Source organism: Heterocephalus glaber, unplaced genomic scaffold (genome assembly GCF_053883595.1).
Source record: "Heterocephalus glaber isolate CG9 unplaced genomic scaffold, H.glaber_assembly_v1.0 deba00000071, whole genome shotgun sequence".
NCBI classification, from domain to species: Eukaryota; Metazoa; Chordata; class Mammalia; order Rodentia; family Bathyergidae; genus Heterocephalus; species Heterocephalus glaber.
The window spans coordinates 12,113,014-12,131,604 of NW_028258137.1; the positions used below are offsets into that span (position 1 = coordinate 12,113,014).

The window sequence follows — 18,591 nt, forward strand, 5'->3', positions numbered from 1 at the left end:
AGCATGTACCACCACGCCCGGCTCAAATGTCCCTTTTTTTAGAGTAGGAGAATTTATTGGGGAATGGGAATAGTTCCTGAGAGACTGGAGGGGTCCCAAATAGATAATCTCAAATGTTTTTTTAAGAGCTGCATACTTAAGTATGTATGAGGGTAAAATAACATAAAATCAGCAAAGGAAAAAGGATTCATAAGCCAAGTGTGGGTAAAGGCTTAATAATTGTTGAATGAAGGGGGGGGTCATTGTGCCATTTTCTCTGCTTTTTGGGTTTTTTGAGACAGGGTCTCACTATGTAATCCAGACTGACCTCAAACAGGCTATGTGTTCCAGGCTGGCCTCTAACTTGGATCCTCCTGCCTCAGCTTCCTGGGTGGTAGGATTATGGCCATATGTTACCATATAGTATTTCTCAGGACAGCAGGTGTTTTTTAGATTTTTAAAAAGGAAAAGAAAGTACTATTTAGAATGTAGATTACATGAGGACTGGGCCAAGAATTTTTTTTTTCAGTTGAACACCAGCTTTATTTTCCCCTGGTGGAGGTACCATTCCTGGAGATACTGGCCTTAAGTTTGCAGTGATCCTCCTGCCTCAGCCTCCTGCAATACCAGGTTGATCTGTGGAGTGGGTGGAGCAAGCTCCTATTCTATCTCCCAACTTCACAAGTCCATTTAATCAGCACTTGGGAAGCTGAGGCACGAGGATCACCGTGAGTTTGAGGCCAGCCTGGGCTACATAGTGAGTTCAAGGCCAACCTGAACTACGTAGCAAGACCCTGCCTCAAAAAACCCCAAAACAAGCAAAAGTCCATTCGATTTACTGTCTTTGGATAGAGAAAGGCAGAGAAACAATTGGGACAGGAACTTTGTCTTATTGACCCTCTGTCCCTGGAAGGACCAGTACCTAGAAGGTTGCGTGGCACACAGATGGAAGGAATGAGTATTCCCAGGCAGACTAATTGCTGCTTATGGTGGGGAAGGCCGTCCCGGCCTGTGTTGGCTGTGTGGGCACTGTGCAGCCTTGTGAAGGTTTGGGTCAGTCCTTTCCCTGAACAATTCTCTTCTTTCCTCAGTTGTTTGATGAGGGTGAGCAAGTCCCCCAGCTGGACTGTCTGCTGACCCTTCTTTGCTCTCCGCTTGTCCTTAGCTGTGGGATGCTGGCAGTGCGTCATTACTGCAGGACCTGCAGACCGATCATCCTGTCTTGGACATCTGCCCGTTTGATGTGAACCATAGCAGCTACCTGGCCACCTTAACAGAGAAGATTGTCCACATCTATAAGTGGGAGTGACCTCTCAGGCCTGCTGCAGGTTGACCTTCAGTGTTCTTTGCCCCTGAGCAAGATACCTGCTTGGTGCCTGCAAATGAGAACTTCTGGCTCCTTTAGATTAGGGTGGTCATGAGGCAGGTGTATCTGCTCTATCCATGAAGACATGACTGCTGCTATTCATCTGTGTAATTGCTTTCTCGGGTTAAAAGCCTTCGTGAATCTTTGCTGGAAATCTATATTCTGCTGGACCTAAGGGAGTCCTCTCAGCAGTCATGTAGGATTTGAGTGTGTACCAAGTGTTTTCTGGGTGATTTTACACCCACCACCCACCTGAGCACCTTGCTGGGCTAATTGATACATTTGGAAGGGGCCAACCTTCCTGGGTTGATGCAGCCCTGATGCAGAAGAATCTGTCTCCCGCTAAACACAAGAGGCCACTGGAGAAGCCTGTGTAGGGTGTGATCTTATTTCGGAACTTGAAGGCCTATGACCTAGTAACTGCCTCATCTGCACAGAAGTGTGTGGTAGGGGGGCTGGGAATTTAGCTCAGTGGTTCCACCACCTGCCTCACAAACAGAAGGTCCTGAGTTCGATCCCCAGTACCAAAACAAAAACAAACAAAGAATTTAACACTTTATTGGGGCGGGGATTTAGGTCAGTGGTTCTGCTGCCTGCCATGAAAGCTCAAGGTCCCAAGTTCAATCCCCAGTATCAAAAAAAAAAGAAAGTGTGTGGTAGGGTGCCTCTTGTGCTTTGTGGCAACAGCAGTCATGTTCTGGCATGCAGTGGTGTAGGGTGTTGGCAAATCCAGTGATGAAGGTGGCTGGTGAGCCAAAGCCTCAGCTAATGCTGTGTGTGCTAAGATTCACTGCATTGTAGGAGCTAAGGAAGGGGACCAGTTGTGTGAACCAGCGTGCCTAGGATCTCGGATTTTATCTAAGCCAGTACTTTACAGACTACTCTTCTCTCCCCCTACTAGGAAAAGATGAGTAATAGGTCAAAGCTACTTGAGTCTTCCATCATATCTGGAGCAAGGGACTGAATAAGAAAGCTGAGTCAGGTGTGGACAGTGTGAACTACAGTGAGTTGCTGTCTCAGAAAAACAAAGAAAAGAAAGCCTACGGAGCAGAAAGCTGCTGTGGAGAATGGAATAGGCTTTGTCTCTCACTTTGGAAAATTCGCTAACTAGAAGCAACCCCTCTGTGAGGAGCTGTTACTGAGCATGTTTATAATTCCAAGGTAATGGTTTCCCCTTGTGAATTGATGTTTGCTTCCTCTTTCCCCTGGCTTACCTCTCTAACCTCAGAATTCTGAGTGTTATTGGTAATGTGGTTATTCTCAGGAAGATACCAGTGGTTGCACTGTGTGGACGGCAGGGAGGCACCACCAGCTCTCATTCCAGTCCTTGTCTCCAACTGGAGGAGCTGCGCTTCTCTCCAGCAGAGGGCAGGCGCAGGCTGTGTTTGCTTTGCCTTTGGCTACTGTGCTGAACCACCCTGACACACTTCCCGTGTGGACAGGTCAGTGTTCTTGGAAGCAGCATGGCTAACAGTATGATTTCTTAAATAATTGTTAGCGAGGTGTGAGCCTTCTATGAAACAGTTCTGACTTGTCCACTCCTCAGCTGTTTCCAAAATCTTTCTTACCAGCAGGGGATTAAGGTAGATTTCCCCATAGCTCCAAATTGCCAACTTTTTTTGAAACAGGGTCTCACTATGTAGTTGAGGCTGGCCTTGAACTCATGGTGATCGTCCTGCTTCAGCCTCATCCTAAGTGCTAGGATTACAGATGTGCGCCACCATGCCCAGCTCCTGTAGCTTCAAGTTCTGGCTGTGCCTTTTAATGGAACCTTCTATGTTAGGATACCTTTTATTTTTTTATTTTTGAAGCTATCACAAAAAGCTGCAACTTGGGCCGGGGATTTAGCTCAGTTGTTCCAATGCCTGCCTCGAAAGCACAAGGTCCCGAGTTTGATCCCCCGTACCAAAAAAAAAAAAAAAGCTGCAACCTGGGAAGAGCCCCCTTTTTTCAGGAGATACTGCTTTTGTTATGTTGATGAATCATGGCTGCCCTGGCCTGGAGTTTCCCTGGCAGAATGGGGTTTGTGTTTTGGCGGGGGGGTACTGGGGATCGAACTTGGGACCTTGTGCTTTCGAGGCAGGCAGCGGAACCACTGACCTAAATCCCCGGCCCTGGGGTTTGGATTAAGAAGCAAAACTCACGTGGCTTCTGCAGATTGCCATAGAGGATCCAGGTGTCGGCCTTTGTCACCTCTGGGCCGGGTCAGCATTAGGATTTGTCTGCCCTGAAGTAACTCAGCGGTGCCAGTTGACTCCCCTGAGAGGAGGAGCCGGGGAACGCACTCCCAAAGGTGCAAGTGAATGTCAGCTCTTGCCAGTTGATACATTTGTCTGGGGTGGAGGCTTCCAGGAACCTAAGGCCGTATGTGTGCTATGTGTGCTATGCATTCGCCGTACCACTGAGCTACATCCCCAACTCAAATTTTCAAATTCAGCTGACTGATAGTTTTCCCTGAAGAAGGAAACCTCATCCTGGCCTCTGCCCACCGCGCTTGGAGGAGGCTATGTCCAGACCCAGGCTCTGCTCTCCTGAGCATATCGGGGCCTCTGCCCCACGAGTTCCCTCATTCCTGCCTCCAGGATTGTTTTCCATTTGAAGTTTTGGAGTTAAGTAAGTTCAAACTAGTCTGTCATTGTGTGTCCTTGCACCCGCTTTGAAAATAGGTCGTAGGATTTCAATCTGTGTTCTGTGTTTTAATGTTTGTCTTTTGATGTTAATATGAAAATAAAGAATTTGCCATTTTTAATAACAGCACCTGGTGCCTTTTGTCTCGTTGTCTATTAGAACTAGAAACGTGTCTGGAGAGGGCGTGAACTGCTCCGTATCATCCAGTGCTGGGCTGTTTGACATGGTGGACCCTGCAGCTGAAGTAAATGTTTTATTTAAACCGATGAAGGAGTTGAGGCTTTGGTTGGCAAGTCTGTTCTGGTGCTGACAGGAACTGAGTGTTTGCCTCTTAACCCCTTGTCCTGGTCATGTGGCCATTTACTCCCAGATCCTGAGCTCTACATTTCCCAGACTCCCCTGCTTGCTGGCTTCTTGCTGTTTCTTTGGATCCTGGAGACTCAAATATGGGAGGAAAGGGCTTTTTCCCTTTCATTTTTAGTTGTTGGCAGCGCTTTTGAGGTGGTGGCAGCAGGAGGCAAGTGTGAGCTCCCGGGTTCTTGTTCAGCACTGTCCTGGCTGCTTGCCTCAGTTTCTTTGTTCATTTTGAGTTCAGAAATCTGTTGCTATAAATCATGGTGTTCTGGGATTAGGCTGGAAAGGCCAAAATGTCTTCCAGCTAAACAGCAAATGGAACATACTGGATTCCAAGAGGACTGGGATCATAGGTAAAACTGTTATGCTCCACGGGAAAGGAAAGTGGAAAAGTGATAGGTCCTGGGGTAGAAATCACTCCTATTGCTAGGAAACCCAAAACTTGTTTTTCACAGTGCTCTTTTGTTATCCATGTCAGTGAATGGCTGTAAGTGAAATTCTGAAAAGTAACTTCAGTTTATCGGCAGCAACCTCTGCTATTTTGCCTTTGACAATTTAGAAAGCTCTTTCATAATATGTTAAATAGTTCATGAAAAGAAACAGGTTCAGTCCGGGTGTGTTGGCACATACGGTAATCATAGCACTGTGGGAGGCTGAGGCAGGAAGATCATAAGTTCGACTCCAGCCTGGACAACATAGTGAGACCCTGACTTCCTAACTCAAAAAGAGCTGGGGATGTAGCTCAGCGTCAAGGCTCTTCTCACTCCCAGTACCGCAGAAAGAAGAAAGATGTTCCAGTACGTGAGAGCAGATGGAAGGAATGAGGGCCTAACACGAGAAAGGGTGGTAGAAGAGAGACAGCTGCAGAATCTAAGCCATGTGAACCGACACCGAGCTCACACCCCAGGGGAAGTCTGCACTTGGCCATGACTGCAGTTCAGCCACACCATTAGTGGGCACAGGCTGCCTCCCAACTGCATCGTTACCAGGCAATGACTGGTTTCCCGGCTTAAGCCCCCACCCCCACAGAAATGAAACTACTGCAGCAGGGAGGACATCAACTCCAGTCACAGTTCTCTGCTTACAGATGAGAACGCTGCTGAGGGATTCTCTCTGGGTCCTACATTCTTGGTCTAGAGTCTAGGCCCTAGGCCCAGGACAGTTACTGAGATTCTGTGACAGTTCAGGGGCCTTATCTGGATAATTTCAAGGTGTCTAGGAGGGTGTTTCTTGTTTTCACTTTAAAGGTTTTTTTCCCCTCTCCAGGTACTGGGGATAGAATCCAAGGCCTTCTCTGAGCAACATCCCCAGACCTTTTTTTATTTTGAGATAGGGTCTCTATGTATTTCAGGCTGGCCTACAGCTCAACTGTGTAGCCAAGGATGTTCTCAAACTTGGCAGTGATTCTCCTGCTTCAGCCTGCTGAGTGCTGGGATTACAAAAGTGCTCTACCACACTCAGCTTTTGTTTGAGGGAGGACTCCCTAATAGCCTTGGGCAAACTTTTTAGAATTGAATTTCGGGGCTGGGGATTTACCTCAGTGGTTCTGGCGCCTGCCTTGCAAGCGCAAGGTCCCGAGTTTGATCCCCGGTACCAAAAAAAAAAAAATTGAATTTCAGTTTAAGTTCAGTCTTAGACATTTACACCCAACACTTCTTCCTTCCCTTTCTCCTTCACACAGCATTGGATCTTCATCATGATCCATGGCTGGACCAACACACATAGTGCCAGGAATGTTCTAAGAAAATGGGTTTAAAAAAAAAATGGGTTTAAGTGGGAGTGGGGGCACATGCCTGTGAACTCTCAGCACTTGAAAGGCTGATGCAGGAGGGTCACCTAGAGTTTGAGGCCAGCCTGGGCTATATAACCTTGTGTTCAAAGCCAGCTGGAACACTACATAGCAAGACCCAGTCTTTTAAAAAAAACAGCTGAAGCACTAGATAAGAACACTAAAAAGGTCCAGGGAATTAGCTCAGTGATTCCGCCACCTGCCTCACAAGCGCAAGGTCCGGAGTTCAATCCCTGGTACTAAAAAAAAAAAAAACACTAAAGGGATGGGGTGACATTCTTTGGGATGCAGTGTTAGATTAGAGACATACCTATTTGGGGCTATGTCTCCAGTGGGAAGAATACAAGAGTCTGGGAGCCAAGGGAGGGAAACAGCCGTGGTCTTACTTCCACCCCAAGGACGCAGGTGATTCCGTGCTTCCCATCTTGGCAATTCTGAGCCTTGCATGGTTAATGGTCCTAGGTTCTTACAGAACACAGCTGGGTGTATTAGTGCATACCTCTAATCCGATCACTCGGAGGCTGAGGAGGGAGGATCACAAGTTGAAGCCCAGCCTGGGCAACTTAGCAACACCTTGTCTCAAAATAGTGCAAAGGCCCGGAGTTCAACCCCCAATACTGGGGGGAAAAAATACACTTTTGCAAAGTAACCTGTACTGAACTACAGGTTTTGGCTACCACCAGGGGACTGTGGACTCCTTTTGCCCAGAGATGAGTAGGTGAGCAGAGGAACCCTATGGGCCCTATTTGCCAACCCTGATCACAGGAGGCGGTGGGGCTGCTGTTGCATGCTGGGAGCAGGGGAGAGTCAGGTGACCGTCTTGGTGCCTCCATGCTCCCTTGCCCCTCTGACTAGTAGATACACATGACAAAATCACACTGAGAAGGGTAGGATGAATTCAGACACTGCCGGGAGTGCATACCTGTGATCCCAGCACTCAGGAGGCTGAGGCAGGAGGACCACTGTGAATTTCTGGCCAGCCTGGACTACATAGCAAGACCTTGTTTCAAAAAACCTAAAAAGGGCCAGGGATTTAGCTCAGCGGTTTTGCCACCTGCTGCGCAAGCACAAGGACCCAAGTTCAATCCCCAGTACCAAAAAAAAAAAATCAGCTTCAAAAAACCTTAAATTTTTTTTTAAAAACCTGCTGAATAAATGAACATAAAAATGATCTGTTAACAGAGAGTTCATTTTCCCGGGGAAATTCAGAAATGTTGAGCTTTGTGAAAAGGTCATTAAGAAAAAATACTTAGGGTAAAATTGTTAGAATTTCATGAGCTAAAGTAGTCACCTCTTTGATCTTGAAGTCTTGGATATGGCAAAAGCCAAGAGCTGCCTGCGAAAATATAGACCCCCCAATATGTCATGCAAATAGAGCAAAAGCGCCAACACCACTCAGCAGGAATCTGTAGGTTTAGTTGTTAGAAAAGAATATTCCTGGATATTATAATCACACTTCTTTTCTTTTCTTTTGGTACTGGGGATCGAATTCGGGTCCTTGCACTTGCAAAGCAGGCGGCGGAACCACTGAGCTAAATCCCCAGCCCTTTTCTTTTCTTTTAATTTGTTTTTGGTACCGGGGATTAAACTCGGGACCTTGCACTTGCAAAGCAGGTGGCGGAACCACTGAGCTAAATCCCCAGCCCCTACACTTCTTTTCTTTTGTAGTGTTAGGGATTTAACAGTGCTTACACATGCTAGGCAGTATTCTACCACTGAGCTTCATCCCCAGCCCTGATCAGACATTTTTGAAAACTTCCAGATGATTCAGCTGCACAGTTAAGTTTGAGAAAACTAGTAGGTTGTGGCAGTACATGACTAATCCCGGGACTCTGGTATGCTGAGGCAAGAGGGTTGCACATTCAATCCCAGCCTGGGGAATTTAGGGATTTAGAGAGACCCTGTCTCAAAATTTAAAAGTGGAGATAAGGGCTGAGCTGGGAATGTAGCTCAGTACAAAGGGCTGGGGTTCAACGACCAATACCTGAAGAAAAAGAAAAAAAGACTCAGTCTTCTTCAGGTAGACAGGGAACTGGAGGTTCACTTTGATCCCTGTGGGTAGGTTTTAGGCTTTACAAGGTTTGCTCTATTTTAGTTTTGCTCTTTCTCCCAGGGCAAGGTCCTCATTCCTAGCTCTTGTTCTTCCTCCTGGGCTCTGGCCTTTGATCCAAGGGTGTAGCCCTGCTGGGCCTCAGTGAAAAGCCTGGAGTGTTTACCCTTGGCGCCTGCACCTCAGCAGGGTTTCAACCCTGTCTGTTTCCCCGGCACTTCTGGGTCTGCTGCTCTCAGCTATTGGAGTCTCACCCATTGAAGGCAGTTTAGAAGTCAGCTAGTGACAAGGGAGATTTGTTCACAGATTTTGGCTCTTGTTCTGTGGCTTCCTTCTTCCCAGTATTTTGGCCCTTAAATCTCAGACACTTTGGGGGCTCTGAAGGCCTGCTTGTCTATTTCTAGGGCAATAAGATTGTTACTTCCACGGGCCGGGGATATAGCTCAGTGATTCCAGCGTCTGCCTCACAAGCGAAAGGTGCCAAGTTCAATCCCCGGTACCATTGCTACTTCCAGCTGAGTATGGTGGCTTATCCTTGTAATCCCAGCTACTCTGGAGGCTGAGGCAGGAGGATTGTGAGTTTGAGACCACCCCGGTCAATTTAACAAGATCCTGTCTCAAAAAATAAAAAGGGATAGGAGAAAAAAAAAGGGATAGGAGTGTAGTTCAGTGCTCCCCAGGTTCAGTCTTCAGTAGAGGGGAAAAGCAAGTGGGTTCTGTGTGGGCTCTCTTCCTATAAACTATGCCTTTTTTTTTTTTTTTTTTAAACAGAATCTCACTATGTAGTTCAGGCTGGCCTTGAACTCACTATGTAGCCCAGGGTGGCCTCAAACTGGAGGCAATCCCCCTGCCTCAGCCTCCCAGAGTGCTAGGATTACAGGTGTGCACCACCCCCTTTATTTTTATTTTACCTGCAGCCTGTTTTATTTTTATTTTGAGACAGGGCCTGATAAATTATCCTTGAACTCTCCCAAGGAGTAGGGATTATAGGGGTGGCCACCACACCTGGCCCATAGTTACAAATTTTATGCCTATTAATGCTTACTTATCATTTAGAGAGCCCTTCTGTAGCTGCCTTTATAAAAAGCTCCTGCAAGCCAGGCATGGTGGCACGTGCCTATAATCCCAGGAGGCGAGGCAGGAAGATCTCCCAGAGTTCAAGACCACCCTGGGCTACATACACCCTGTCTCACCCTGTCTACACCCTAGCTACACCCTGTCTCAAACATTTTTTGTTGTGAGGATTTAGCTCAGTGGTGCCGCCGCCTGCCTTGAAAGCGCAAGGTCCCGAGTTCGATCCCCAGTACCAAAAAGAAATTTTTTTGTTGTTGTTTTATTGTTTGTCTCTCATATAAGTCAGTTCTTAAGCAAGGCTTGGAATATTAAAAAAATGCTCAAGAAAAGACCTTTACATTGAAAGCTACAGTACTCTGAAAAAGGAGATCAAAGAGGGTATCAGAAAATGGAAAGATATCTATTGTTCTTGGGTTGGAAGAACAAATATAGTGAAAATAGTCATACTTCCAAAATTGTTATACAGATTTAATGCAATCCCAGTCAAAATACCAATAGCATATCTCACAGAATTAGAGGAAATAATCCTAAAATTCATATGGAATCAGAAGAGACCTAGAATAGCCATGGCAATTCTAGGCAACAAAGGCAAGGCAAGGCATATCACAATCCCTGACTTGAAATTATACTATAAAGCTACTATGATAAAAACAGCATGGTACTGGCAAAAAACAGACCCAAGGATCAGTGAAGCAGACTAGAAGGTGCAGAAACAACTCCAGATACTCAGCCACCTTATCTTAGTCAAAGGAGCCAAACACCATCCCTGGAAGAAAGATAGCCTCTTTAATAAATCGTCCTCGAGGGGCCGGGGATTTAGCTCAGTGGTTTCACTGCCTGCTGTGCAAGCGCAAGGACCTGAGTTCGATCCCCGGTACCAAAAAAAAAAAAAAAAGATGCTCGGAAAACTGGCTTTCCGTATGCCGAAGATTAAAACTAGAGCCCTTGCTTTCACCATGCATTAAACTAAAATCAAAATGGATGAAAGATCTAAATATTAAAACAGAAACACTAAATCTACTGGATGATAGGATAGGTAGAACTCTTGAAGACATTGATGTAGGCAAAGACTTTATGAATAAAACCTCAATTGCACAGGAAATATCACCAAGAATCAACAAGTGGGATCTCATCTTATTAAAAAGATTTTGCACAGCAAGAGAAAACACAACAGAATGAAGAGACAACCCACAATATGGGAAAAATTTTTTGCCAGCTGTTCCTTAGACAAAGGGGTACTATCTAGAATATACAATGAACTAAAAAATACCAGACCCCCCAAATTTAAAGACCCAGTCCAAAAATGTGGATCTGAAATGAACAGACATTTCTCAGATGAACAACTCAGGTTTAATTATAGTGTCTGCACTTTGCTATAAATAAATGGGTTTGGGGTCACAGTTTGGGCACTCAGTTGCTGAAAGGTTTGCTATCACTGCCCTACAGCATGAGGGCAGGTCATCTACACGAGAGAGAACACAGTGGCAAAAATTCAATGTGGGCGGTCGCTTTTGCACCATCTGCTCCTCAGGCTGACGTCAGGTCTAGGGCATCCTGTGAAAACCTGCGCCTGTTCTTGTGAGAAGTCCATGTGCAGGGCTTTGGAAACTGTTCTGTGCATGTGTCCTGGGATTTTGTTAACTATCAAGTCACACTTAACTTCCCCAGCCAGGTTTGCCATGCCCTAATCTCCTGTCTCACTAGTATACATACACACAAAAAGAGAGAAAAAGAGAGAGAGAGAAGAAAAAAAAGGAAAGAAAGAAAGAAAAGAAAGAAAGAAAAAGAAAAGAAAGAAGGAAAGAAAGAAAGAAAAAGAGAGAAAGAAAGAAAGGTCAAGTCAACGAGGCAGAAGACCTAAGTTAGGTCACCTATCTGTCCATTGGTTTGGGGAATTGTGAGTTAAAAAAATTCTTTTGGTGGGCCGGGGATTTAGCTCAGTGGTTCTGGTGCCTGCCTCCCAAGTGCAAGGACCCGAGTTTGATCCCCGGTACCAAAAAAAAAAAAATTTTTTTTGCTAATACTGGAGCTTGAACCCAGAGACCCTTTCCACTGAGCTGCATCTACAGCTTGTATTTATTTATTTTTGTTTTTTTCAGACAGGGTCTTGCTAGGTAGTTCAGGGTGGCCTTGAACTATGTAGCCCAGGGTAGCCTGGAACTCGTGGCAATCCTTTTGGCTCAGCCTCCAGAGCACTAAAATTACAGGTATGCTCCACCACACCTGTCTATTTTTTTTGAGACAGCAGCACCCTAAATTGCTCCGGTTGAGTTTGAATTTTCAATCCTCCTGTCTCAGCCTCCCAGAATTTTGAGATCACAGGTGCGCACTACCACAATCTACTGGATTATGACTTCTGTAAGGTCTAGATTTGCCTAACAAAGCCTGAGCTGGCCAAGAGCCCAGATTTCTCCATTTCTTCCTTTTTGGTCAATATGATTTCAAGATAGGCTTACCATTCTCCCTATCTCCCTAGGCAATCTGTGGTCCGATATCAGATTTCCTTAGTGGATGATGAAAGGTAGGCCCTGTTGTTTCCTCTGACCATGTCTTCATTTTTAGTAGCCTTAAACTGTCTTAAAATTATCTCCTACTTATTATCTGCCTGCATGCAGACCTAGCATTGAAAAGGAATGACCCTTGTGACTTCTCAAGGACTTCTGGTGATTTCTCTGACCTGCCTGTCTGAGATTATCTATGCCATCAGTCTGTTGTTGAGCACTTACATTTACTTGGTCACCCAGCTACATTAATCAGTGTTCAAGGTTGGGTGTTATCTTGGGATTGTTTTGTGGCAGTAGCAAAGGTGAATGGTGGTGATGTCAATGTACTCTCATTCTTACGGACAGAAGCCTGGGATCACTCCCACCTGGCAATTTGCATCCATAGAATATTTTCGCAGAAGCTCCTTTTGTTGTCCCTAAGCCTGTACTCAACTTTTTAGGTCCTAGTTATATGCTATCTAGTCTTTTTTTTTTTTTCTTTGGTGGGTGGTTGTTGTTTTCATGACACAGGGTCTTCCTATGTGGTTTAGGCTGGCCTTGAACTCACTGTGTAGCCCAGACTGACCTCAAACTCCCTTCGCTCCTCCTGCCTCAGCCTCCTGAGTGCTGGGACTACCGTTGTGTGCCACCACACCCAGCTTCTGATCTGGTCTTAACTGCCCATCTGTGGGTCAGGACAGCAGAAGCTGCATTACTGAACATGGTGACATTATTCTCCAACATGTGGCATTGGAAGAGTGAGATAAAAGCGCACCAGGGCAGTGGGAAGAGCCAGGGATTCAGGGCGGAGGCTATCTACAGGTTGGCAGAATTCATTCTGGGCAGCATAATCCCCCTGTGCAGGGTGGTTAACATCTGTGTACTGTGCCTCAGTTGGATTCAAATCTAACCCAACCCAAATGCATGGCTGACGTGACACAATGGCTGTGAAGAGGCTTTGGGAATCTGTCATCTCACCTAAGCAAGAGGGGATATTAGCGTGGGATGCCATGGTGCTGCTGAGTATGCTGCATGCAGGACAGCAAAAACGGTCGCTGACACAGAGTCCTTAATGGCCAGTTTTGCACTTTTTTTCTTTCTTTCTTTCTTTTTTTTTTTTTTTTTTTGGTACTGGGGATCGAACTCGGGACCTTGGGCTTTCAAGGCAGGCGCCGGAACCACTGAGCTAAATCCCGGCCCTCCAATTTTCATAATTTAGTTTTCCAGTGGAAATGCTCTTGCCTAGTCTGTCAACCCTTGCTTGCCTAGCAAGGATCATGACCTGTCCTCTTAACTTTATTTTTTAAATTTTATTTATTTATTTATTTTCTCTTAACTTTATTGAAGGGCTCCCTGCTTTGTAGATAAGAAAGACTTTGGAGGCAAGTGGAAGGATGGAGGCAGACATACAGCATCTCTAAATTTACCTGCACACACAAAAGTTTCCCCCCTTCCGCCCCCGCAAGTCATTGAACCGTCGACATATTCTACCGGCCATCTTGATTGTGGCAACCCCAACTCGTTTGGATTTTTTTTCTGTGACGACAACCAAGGGAGTTAGACCATTCTGTCCCTGCTGAGGTTTTCTAAGACGCCTCGACAACTTCCAGGATAGGGAGCTCCGCTTTCCTCCCCCACAGGTTCAGGGTTTGGCTCTTTTCGTGCCCGACTGCATGACCTCCTTCCACGCACTACCGGTGGCTCTCGGGTCGTCACCGGCCGGGGAGGGGCTCGGCGGGCGCCCCGCTGGCCCCGCCCCCTCATTTAAATACGCGGCGGGTGCGTCGAGCTCGCAGCGGAACCAAGATGGCGGCGTGTGGACGTGTACTGAGACTGTTCCGCTCGTCGGCGGTGCTGCAGCTAGTGCTGCTGCTCGCGGCTGTCGGGGCCCAGAAATTCCTGGGTCAGGGCAGCCACAGCCAGGGGCAGGGTGCAGGGGCCAACTTTGTTCCTTTTGTCGGGCAGGCTGGAGGCGGTGGCCCAGTGGGTCAGCAGCAGCCCCAGGTACCTCAGTCATTGCAGTTTCAGCAACAACAGCAGCAGCAACAACAACAGCAACAACAGCAACAACAGCAGCCTCCTCAGCCTCCGCAACCGCCTTTCCCAGCGGGTGGGCCTTCGGCCCGGCGGGGCGGAGCGGGGCCCGGCGGGGCTGGTGGGAGCTGGAAGCTGGCGGAGGAAGAGTCCTGCAGGGAGGACGTGACCCGGGTGTGCCCCAAGCACACCTGGAGCAACAACCTGGCGGTGCTCGAGTGCCTGCAGGACGTGAGGGAGGTGAGGAGACGCAACGGGGCCGGGAGGGCCAGGCCTGGCGCGGGCCCGAGGGTGTCGCTGGCCTGGAAGCCGGGGATGCTGGTCCTCCACTTCCCTTGCTTCCTCTGCTGCGCTCGCTCCTTTCTCTCCTTGCCCCTCCCTGCCGGAGCAGTAGAGGAGGGAGACCCCACCCCCACCCTTTCCCCACCCCCATCCGGAGCCCTTTTTTCGTCTTCTAGTTGCGGGGGGTCTGGAATGAAGACCTCGGCTCCTGGCCGCTATCCGCCAAGGCCCAGAGAGTGTTTCTTTTTGCTCTTCTTTTGTGTGTGATGCTCTACGCAGAGTGGTTCCTCTCCGAAAACCAGTTTAGGATTTTTATGGTCAGTTTTGACCTGGAGAATTTGTAGCAATACATTGAAACATGAAAAGTGGTTGGCATACTTAAACTGTTAAAGACCGGCCCACTGTTGATTAGCACGTAGGTAATGTTTGGTTAGGTTGATAACTCGGGCTCTGTTCTGGTGCTCATTGTAGTCAGTAGCAGAATTTATTGTTTTTGCTCCCCATTCTTTCGTAATTCACAAATCCTTGTTACGTGCCCGGTGCGGAAAGGAACGTATGCTTTTTTTTTCTTCACTTCCTTTGGTCAGTTGGTAGTGGACCTCATTTTCAAGCTATTTCTCCAAGTGACTTAGAACTCTAAAGCTTGAAAAGTTGGGGCAGGATTTGAAGCTGTAATAATACATACACCGTACAGTGTGATTGGGTGTGGGGCCTGAGGTCTGAATGTAATTTTAACAGTATCTCTTAGTGAGATTTAGGTTTGTTGCTGCTTAGTGTGATTCTCTTAAGAGGCATTAGTAATTCCTTTTTCTGGATTTAGCGGTACAGACTTAATATGTATTTGACAGCTGTCACTTAACGTTTGGGAGCCAATCTGGTAGGAATACTTTTTTTTAGAGTTTTCAGAGGTGTAGGTCTGTAGGATTCCAAAGGTTAACAAGTAGAATGAAGCTGTTGCTGTTCGATATAATTTCATTTCGAATATTGTATCATCTGAATTGGCCACAGGAAGACCACTGCTTTGTAGAAATTTGCTGTTCTTGGCAGTTTCCCCCATAATCCCACTGTGATGTTTACTCTTTTTTTTTTTTAATCTTTTCTTCTTTTAAATTTTTTTTTTTTTTTTTTTGGTACCGGGGATCAAACTTGGGTCCTTGCATTTGCAGGGCAGGTGCCAGAACCACTGAGCTAAATCCCCAGCCCTGTTTACTCTTTATTATATTCAAAAGTAATTCAGAAAAGGAAAAGACACACTACATAATCAGGAGAAAGTTTCCAGAGCCACCAGAAATGTAGGATCTTACCTGACTTTTGTGCAGTTTGTTTTGTTTTGTTTTGTTTGGTGCCGGGGATCGAACTCAGGTCCTTGCGCTTGCTCAGCAGACGGCAAAACCACTGAACTAAATCCCCGGCCCACTGCAGTTTGAAAACTAGAAGGATAATCCCTTCTTCAGCTAGTCCTATAGTGGAGTACTGCTAAGATATTAACTGTATAAAACTTTTTAGAATTTTGTATTTGGTCTTTTTGTTTTGTTTTGTTTTTTTGAGACAGGGTGTTGCTATTAGTCCAGGCTGGCCTTGAACTCACTATGTTTCCCCAGGCTGGTCTCAGACTCCCCTTGGATCCTCCTGCCTCAGCCTCCCCAGTGCGAATGCCTATTTGGTCTTTGAGGGTATATAATATATATTATTTTCTCAAACTGGGATCCTAGTACTGGTGACCAAACAGTGGATGGTGGCAGGAACAGGATGTTAATAAAGTGGCCAAAAATGACCCATTGAGGCTATTCCTGTCTGTTCTTGTGCTTGATGGACATTTGGAAGCCTCCACTTATCAGAAGGAATGATCCTTTGTGATGGAAGTAGAAGTGTATGGAGGCTTGTGTCTTTCCATAAATAACTTCAGTTTGTGTAATTTTGGAGTCTGCTTAAATTAGTGAGTACTTTTTGGGGAGGATAGTACTGGGGATTGAACCCAGGACCTTCTTCACACTGAGCTATATCCTCAGACCTTTTTATTTTGCATTTTGAGACAGGGTCTTGGACTGGGGCTGTAGTTCACTGGTAGAGCCCTCACCTACCATGTGCAAAGCCCTGGGTTCACTCCCCAGCACTGGGGGAAAAAAATCCTCCTAAACCAGCATCCCAGAGTGCTGGGATTATATGCATGTACCACTAGGCCCAGCTATTCCTCTAGTTTTATACACAGAAGTATTGAAAGAAGAGGATCATGAATACCTGCATTTATTCTTCAGGAGATGAAGTTATTAAAGCAGGAGGAAATTTCACTTAGTTTGAGAATTGATTGATTTATATTTGAAAGTCCATAATGTATAAAGTAAACTAGTCATATTTGAAGAGAAATATATGGGATATGTTTTGTGTTTGCTGTTTAGTAAGTAAGAGCATTTAATAGAGAAGTAGCCCTAAGTTTTTCCTTAATCCTTTTAGGTACAGAGTCAAGGAAGGTTGTTCTCTGTATACTTGCTATTAGAATCATGAAAGGGTAGAGAATGTTGAGTTTTTATTTTATTTGTTTATTTATTTGTGGTTTTTTTTTTTTTTGAGAAAGGGTCACAATATGTAGCCCAGGCTGGCCTCGAACTCAGTGGTTGGTCCTCCTACCTTAGCCTCCCAAGTGGTGAGCTCACAGGTGTGCCCAGCAGTGTATTAGTATTTAAAAGGTAGTAAGTAGCATGATATGGTACATGCCTATAGTCCCAGCACTCTGGGAATGGAGACAGGAGGATTGCAAGGCCACCCTGGGTAGTTTAGTGATTTAGTGAGATGCTGTCTTATTTAAAAAAAACAAAACAGGGGCAGGGATTTAGCTCAGTGGTTTCACTGCCTGCTGTGCAAGCGCAAGGACCTGAGTTCCATCCGTGGTACCAAAAACAAAACAAAACAAAACAGGTTGAGGATGTAGCTCAGTGTGGTTTACCACCAAAAAAAAAAAGAAAAGAAAAAAGAAAAAGATAGCAAACTACATTTTTATTTTAGAAACAGCATGTGTGTTATGGCTTATTCCTAGCTGTCCCCTAAAGCCTCATGTAGTCATAGGTGGGGCTTTTTCAGAGGTGGCTGGATCTAGAGTATGTGACACTAGGATTGATTCATGGTGCAATGGTGGGATCAAGGGCTTTAGGATTAAGGGTGTGAGTACTACCCACCCTAAGTAGCCTGGATAAGATATAAGTGATAGGAAGAAAAGTCATCCCTAGTTGCTTTGCTACCTTCTGCCTGCCATGAACTGTTTCTCCTCTCTCATGCCACCCTGCCTTGGAGCCAGCCAATCATGGACTGAAACCTCTACAAGCTGTGAGCTAAATAACCCTTTTCCTTCTTTAACTTTGGGCGTCAGGTATTTTGTCTCTGCAATGAGAAAAATAACTAACACAATGTGAATATGTAGTATTACGTTAAGTCTTTTTTTTTTTGGTACCGGGAATCAAACTCGGGCAAGGGCACCTCCCTGGCCCAAGTTTTTTTGTTTTTTTTTTTTTGAGACAGGGTCTCATTGTGTGGTTCAGGCTGGCTTTGGACTCACTATGTATCCTAGGCTGGCCTCAAACTTGCAGCAGTCCTCCTGTCTCAGCCTCCTGAATGCTGGGATTAGGCATGTCCCACCACGTCCAGAGTGTTAGGTTAAGTATTATGTTCAAAAGAAAAAAAAATTTTATGGGTGCTGTGGATTAAACTCAGAACCTTGCTCATGCTAAGCACTATAGCACTGAGCTATATATCCCCAGTCCCTTAAATTCAGATATTTAAAGTTTCTCTAGTGTGGTTCAAAGTTACGTAGTAATTCACCTACAGAATTTAATTTAAAGTATTTGTGTTTACCTATAGGTAATTTCAGTTTATACTCAGTTTGTTAAATGCATCCTATTCTAACAAATCAAAATCTTTGTATAAACTGTAGTAAAACTGCACATTAGCGATACACTAGTTCACAGATTTTCCTCAGGCAGTTTTTCCATTATTTTGAAGGTATGTTATGTGGGACATTCTTTTTTTGTGCTCTTAGATGAGTCATACTTTTAAAAAGGCCCAGTGTACCCAATAGGCCCACTCTTACATAGTAGATGGAGTAGCAGTGATGGTGAGGGAGCAGTCGTGTGTGTGTGTGTGTGTGTGTGTGTGTGTGTGTGTGTGTCCCCATCCGTCCGTCCGTCTGTCCGTCCCAGCTGTAACTGTCCCCAAGCCCTTTTTTTTTTGGTACCGGGAATCGAACTCTGGTCCTTGCGCTTTCGAGGAAGGTGGCAGAACCACTGAGCTAAATCCCCGGCCCCCTCTCTAACCCTTTTTGGGGGTGCCATAGGGTTAGGAGACTGATTATTTTTTTCCTCCTGCCTCGGTCTTCCTATTGCTAGGATTACAGTCACGCACCCCCACACCTGGCTAGGAGACTAACGTACTTTGAAGAAAATTCTAGATACTATGTCATTTTACTCATAAACACTTCAGTGTATATTTGTGATAAAGACAAAACAAAACAAGAACTGGTGTTATTTTTTACATATAAGTGCATTGTGAAATATTTCTTCTGAAT

General features: G+C 45.7%; 2 protein-coding genes across 5 annotated transcripts in view; both read left to right on the forward strand.

Annotated features, from left to right (window-relative positions):
- The window catches only part of Rfwd3 (ring finger and WD repeat domain 3), a 34,026-nt gene extending 29,924 nt beyond the window's left edge, over positions 1-4,102 (forward strand). Inside the window, exons 13-14 of one of the 3 annotated variants that reach the window (XM_087204506.1) lie at positions 1,145-1,307; positions 2,247-2,429. In XM_087204506.1, coding sequence (XP_087060632.1) covers positions 1,145-1,288 — 144 coding nt within the window. In that variant the 3' untranslated portion in view covers positions 1,289-1,307; positions 2,247-2,429. Of the gene's footprint in view, positions 1-1,144 lie in introns of all 3 variants that reach the window. The other 2 variants (XM_087204505.1, XM_087204510.1) reach the window with 2 other exon arrangements.
- Positions 4,103-13,499: 9,397 nt separating this feature from the next.
- The window catches only part of Glg1 (golgi glycoprotein 1), a 135,790-nt gene continuing 130,698 nt past the window's right edge, over positions 13,500-18,591 (forward strand). For both annotated transcript variants that reach the window (XM_004842855.3, XM_013071489.3), the window contains exon 1: positions 13,500-13,997. In XM_004842855.3, the coding sequence (XP_004842912.1) occupies positions 13,530-13,997 (468 nt within the window). In that variant the 5' untranslated portion in view covers positions 13,500-13,529. The remainder of the gene's footprint in view (positions 13,998-18,591) is intronic.